At 43.4% G+C, this 4,848-nt stretch overlaps 2 protein-coding genes across 3 annotated transcripts in view; both read left to right on the top strand.

Annotated features, from left to right (window-relative positions):
- The window catches only part of BLM (Bloom syndrome RecQ like helicase), a 31,940-nt gene extending 29,064 nt beyond the window's left edge, over positions 1-2,876 (top strand). For both annotated transcript variants that reach the window (XM_019533924.1, XM_019533926.1), the window contains exons 21-22: positions 1,030-1,234; positions 2,535-2,876. In XM_019533924.1, the coding sequence (XP_019389469.1) occupies positions 1,030-1,234; positions 2,535-2,709 (380 nt within the window). In that variant the 3' untranslated portion in view covers positions 2,710-2,876. The remainder of the gene's footprint in view (positions 1-1,029; positions 1,235-2,534) is intronic.
- Positions 2,877-4,745: 1,869 nt separating this feature from the next.
- Positions 4,746-4,848, top strand: part of WDR76 (WD repeat domain 76) — a 16,933-nt gene continuing 16,830 nt past the window's right edge. The window contains exon 1 of the mRNA XM_019533197.1: positions 4,746-4,760. Coding sequence (XP_019388742.1) covers positions 4,746-4,760 — 15 coding nt within the window. The remainder of the gene's footprint in view (positions 4,761-4,848) is intronic.

Genomic DNA, 4,848 nt, shown 5'->3' with positions numbered 1-4,848 from the left:
GGGGTCATTTGACCCCAGTATTCTTTCCTGCCATGGCAGGGGGTCAGACTCGATGATCTGCTCAGGTCCCTTCCGACCCTAGAAACTATGAAATAACTTCCAAAAATGTAGATGCAAAATGCTGCTGAATCAAAATGGTAACATTTCACTCTGAGCTCACCCAGATATGATAAACCACACAAAATACACCACAGATTCTAGCACCATGCAATTAGTACATCAGGTAACTTCTTCTGAGCCTTGTGCTGTAGCCCACCTCAGAATGACAAAATCTAAATCTTGCAAAGATCATCTACTGAATGCTGCGCAGGCTTGCAATTGTAAGTGTATTTTTAGTTCCACTAGAGGAAGCTGTGGGTCCTCAACTAGCAGAAGCAGTAAAGTAATTGCCACAGCTGCTGTGAGTGCATGCCTGGCAGAGGGTGGGGATGAGGAAGTTCCCTTGGAATAAAAGGTTGGCTGCATAATTTATCATTTTGGTATTTATGATGCTGCATCGTATAGCATTTATTCCAATCAGTGTTGGTTGGGAGTGGGCTTTTAGTCACGTTGCTGAGGTTTTCAGCTAAGGGTGGTATTAAGGGTGGTATTAAACATGGATTCTTTAACTTAGGTGATGCTAAAACTTTGCCACAAGCATTGGTGGACTGTGGCTATCCATCCCTGCTTAGCTGATGAGGGAAGGGTCTGGCAGTAGCACAGAGCCAGCAGTGAGGCTTGTGTACCACATCATTACCAGCATGATGTAGAAAAGGACCTCGTCAGAGAAAAAGGGGTTGGATGTTACTTCTCCATGTTTGGCTGATCTGGAGCTGCGCTTAGGCTGTTCTCTGACAGGAATAAGGGTCCCTAAGAAGGGTTCTGGGGAAGGCGTTGAGCATCACTCTCGTGAAGGCAGTGCAGAGTTTTCAGCCACTTTGCACAAAATGTCATTGCTTGCTAGTAATATTTTAGCCCAAGGTTATGAGCTTTTTGTGTTAGCCAATATAATTCAGTTGTGTTGTTTTTATACCCACTGTCCATTCGTAGAAGAAGATTATGCAGCTGCAGGCAAAGGGCCTGGGAGTGCAGGAATGCTTGAGAGCGATGAGGAGTCAGAAGAAACGGGCACAACTTCAAGCTATTTTAACAACAGGACAAACAAAGGAAAGAGGAGGAAAAGGATTCCACCCTTCAAACAAGCCAAGAAGAAAAAAACAAGCCAGGGTGGTGGTCAGCAGTCTTATTCAAAGGGGTATGTCGTTTTGTTGCTGTTTGCAACGTTTCTGAAATGAGACCAAAGTTAGTAGGAAAGTGGATGGGGAGAGCAGCATGAAAAGTGTGGATTTGTTTCTTCAAGAGGCAAGGACTTTTTGGGGGTGGTATCTTTTATTGAACCCACTGCATGGTTGGACTTGTTACTTCCTTGGTTGTTTATTACTGTACAGTGGTGCTGCACATGCTGCAGAAGCTGGCTAACCCCAGTGGCTCCAAAAATGAATGATTCTTGTACAGGTGTGAGAAGCGCCTCTCACTTTGATGTTTGTGCAGGGTTTAGAGGGTGGAACGCAAAGCAAATGAGCTTAAGTCACAGTAATCTCCTTGCTCTTAAAGAATCCAGGAAGGGATGTGTTTTAAGTGGAAAACAGTTGGAAGGGGTTTGAAGTAAGACATTTCTCACCTCTACTTCCTAATGTACGCTCTGTACACAAGTGCCAATTTAGTTAAGGAGGTGGCAGGCTTAGCAGCTATGCATCCTGTAGAATGACAGCAAACTGAAAGAGCCAAGGACTGAAAAGATGACAAATAATTACATAAGAAATATTTTCAGATAAGGAAAAAATGTTCTAAATGTGCTTCTGTGCCTTCTCCCTGGAATCTGCCTCCTGTTCAGCTGCTTGATTTTTGGAGGGGACAGAAAGGCAGGCTTTCCAAACTCTGTATGGGTCCCCAGCGGGTTCATAGCTCTACTTTGGTCATACCACATGGGGCAGAAATTGGGCCAGGCTGTTCTCCATTTGGTTGTAATCGCAGCGTGTGGCCCCAGCAGTCTGCTAGTCCTTGGCCCTCTCCCCCTGGTTTCACCACATGAGACGAGAGCCTTTCCAGCTCCTAGGCATACAGAGATCCTGGGTAAGCCAGGCTTTGCTCCAGCCTCCAGGACTGAAACCTCCAGCTTGCCTTTCAGATGAACTTTTTTTGCTGTCTGTTAACATAGCTAGTGCTGTAGCGTAAGTGATAGTAGTCTGTCCAGGATTTATAGTTCAGACCTGGATGATGCATGACAAAGGGGAAAAGTTGTAGATTTTAATAATAATAGTAATAGTATTATTATTATTATTATTATTACTTTTTCCCCTTAAAAAGAAACTAGAAAAATAAATCCACAATGTTTAAAAAGACAGTGACATGTAGGCCAGTTGCCCAAGATGAATTTGGTAAGTCGGCTATAGGTTTAACACTTCTGTTCTAAATGAAAGAAAATATAGGGATTGATGTTGGTTGGTGTCACACTGATGTACTAAAACGGTTTTTCTCTCTCTTTAAATTCCTAGGGGTTACAGCAAATATAAAAAAACATTCAACTCCAAAGCCTCAGCTGCACCTAGTTACAGCTCATCAACATATGGGACGACAGCAGCGCCAGGACTCAGTAGGAAACTGGGGATTATGGCACCACCGAAGCCTCAAAATAGACAATTCCTTAAACCGTCATATTCATTATTATAACTGCTAGAATGGATCTGTATATAACTACCTTTCTTTGTGTTCAGCCTGTCATGTACTAACTGTTATCTGGTTTTGAAACTATTTAATGTCTGCATACATCTGTACATTTTTTTTCCCCAAATCCAAAAGGTAATGTTTAAATAAATGTTTTTAATGACCTACATTCATTCAGAACTTTTAAACTTTCTTTTTTTTTTCTCAATGCTAAATATTGATCGCATAGGAGAGCCTGCTCATTTTGATCAGGAATAGAAGCCTGAGTGTTTTCTTGGGATTAATTATTGCAAAACGGCCCTAATTCTGTGACAGCTGTGTTTGGAGTGTGCTTTTCTGGCCATGAGCTCAAAACCCCTTGCTAGAAAAGGTGCTTGGAGTCAGGAATCAGGGACATATTTGGTAGCCATGTTGGTACGAGACAAAGAAATGCAAAAATCTAGAACTCTTGTTTCAGAAATGATACCTTTTATTAGACCCACTAGGAAATTGTGAAAAAAATATCTTTTTCTGCAAGCTTTCAGGCTCAAAAGTCAGGAATAACGCTGACCGTGCTAATAAGAGGTACTGCTTCTAGCTGCCTCCATTCTCCACTGTCAGCCCTTTCAGCAGCTCAGAAAGTACTTTACCGGTCTCAGAACCATTTCTGGACAACCCCCAAGTATTTGGATTACTTTCTCATGGTTTTAGACATTCATTCAGTTCTGTGTTTGATAGTCGTAGACCTGGGCCTGCCTGGGAAATCTGAAGCCCACATACAGAATTTATACCAAAGCTGCAAGGCTGCTGTGACAGACCAGCCTCGAAAAGAAGGGCATGCGAGTGTCGTCTTGCCTTTGCAGGTTGTCTGTAGCCCGTGCTGTCCAGAGCTCAGGGGACACGTGCCCACTTGATAAATGAATGTACGAAGCTATGCTTTTATAGACTATTTTGTAAGCTTTCAAGGCCAGGAGAGACTACTGCAATGATCTGGTCTGAACCCCTGAAATATGAGAGAAGTTTGTCAAACCTATAACTTCTGGCTGAACTTTACAGCTTGTCTTTTCATCCTAAAGACTCAATGATGGAAAATTCTATGTGCCGATTGGTTGTGCTGTTGTATATGAATCTTGTAGGGTTAAAGCAAGGTTCTGTAGTGCTAAAAGCGAGGCCATTTCTTTGTCCTTTCGCCTCCATTTCATAAAAGCGGATGCAGCACTTATGAGACGGCGGGGAGGGAAAAGGGGTACTGCGTGAGGGTTACTGATAAGATATGAAGCTGGCTGAATCCAGTCAACAGGGGAGTCTCGTCAACAGGAGAACCTTGAAAGTCGGGCATGATTTGTTTTTGTTAGATAAAGAAACATTTTGAGACAAAATCTAGGGGGCATGTAATTCACCAGAGTTAAACTTCGGTGTTCACGCCCACAGTGCCACTTGATTGGACAGAATAGTGATTTAGTTAATAGATGATTGGGTATTTTTACGAGCACGAGCTAATCACAAACTAACGCTTACGCACTTAGAAAGTATAAAAAAGTATTATAACTAGTAGGTGGGGTCCCTCTCAGAGGCACTTCGCTCAAGCGAATAAAGATTCTGTATTTGATTTTAGATACTTACTCTGCGTGATTATTGCCCCAGCCTAGAGCGAACTGCACGTGGCTTTAAGAGCATAATTCGTAACAGTGCCAACAGTTAATAATTCTCACTGCTGGTCACGTGGATATTATTTTTAGCTTGGATTTGTCTAGGACCCTAACCTTTTCCTTTTGTCTGCTGGAGTAAAGTCCACGCCCTCGAAGATCTTGTTCTGAGGGGACTCGGCCCATGATTAAATCATTCCTTCACTACCTGTTTTGACCAATTAGCTTGAATGCTGCTGGGCAGGACCCAGCAGGAGACTTGGGGACCTGTGTGTTTGGTACCTGCATCCCACTGTTAAATGCAGTGCACGGATAAAGTTGGGCAAGGCTTTTTGGGTTGATGTGGTGGTCTCCTTTATTAGACGGATACAATAGCTGGAAAAAAATTCTTTGCCAGCAGCCAGCCCGTGACCCCCGATGGTGTCAGATGCTGTGAGGGGCTCCTCTTCCTGGCAGGACACGTGGCGGGGCACCGGACACTTGTTGTGGGGTCCCACGCTTGGACCACCGGCATCTCGAC

Source organism: Crocodylus porosus, unplaced genomic scaffold (assembly GCF_001723895.1).
Source record: "Crocodylus porosus isolate Cpor-Errol unplaced genomic scaffold, CroPor_comp1, whole genome shotgun sequence".
Taxonomy (NCBI): domain Eukaryota; kingdom Metazoa; phylum Chordata; order Crocodylia; family Crocodylidae; genus Crocodylus; species Crocodylus porosus.
The sequence above is the reverse complement of the archived record's forward strand: the minus strand, read 5'-3'. Positions and strand labels throughout refer to the sequence as shown.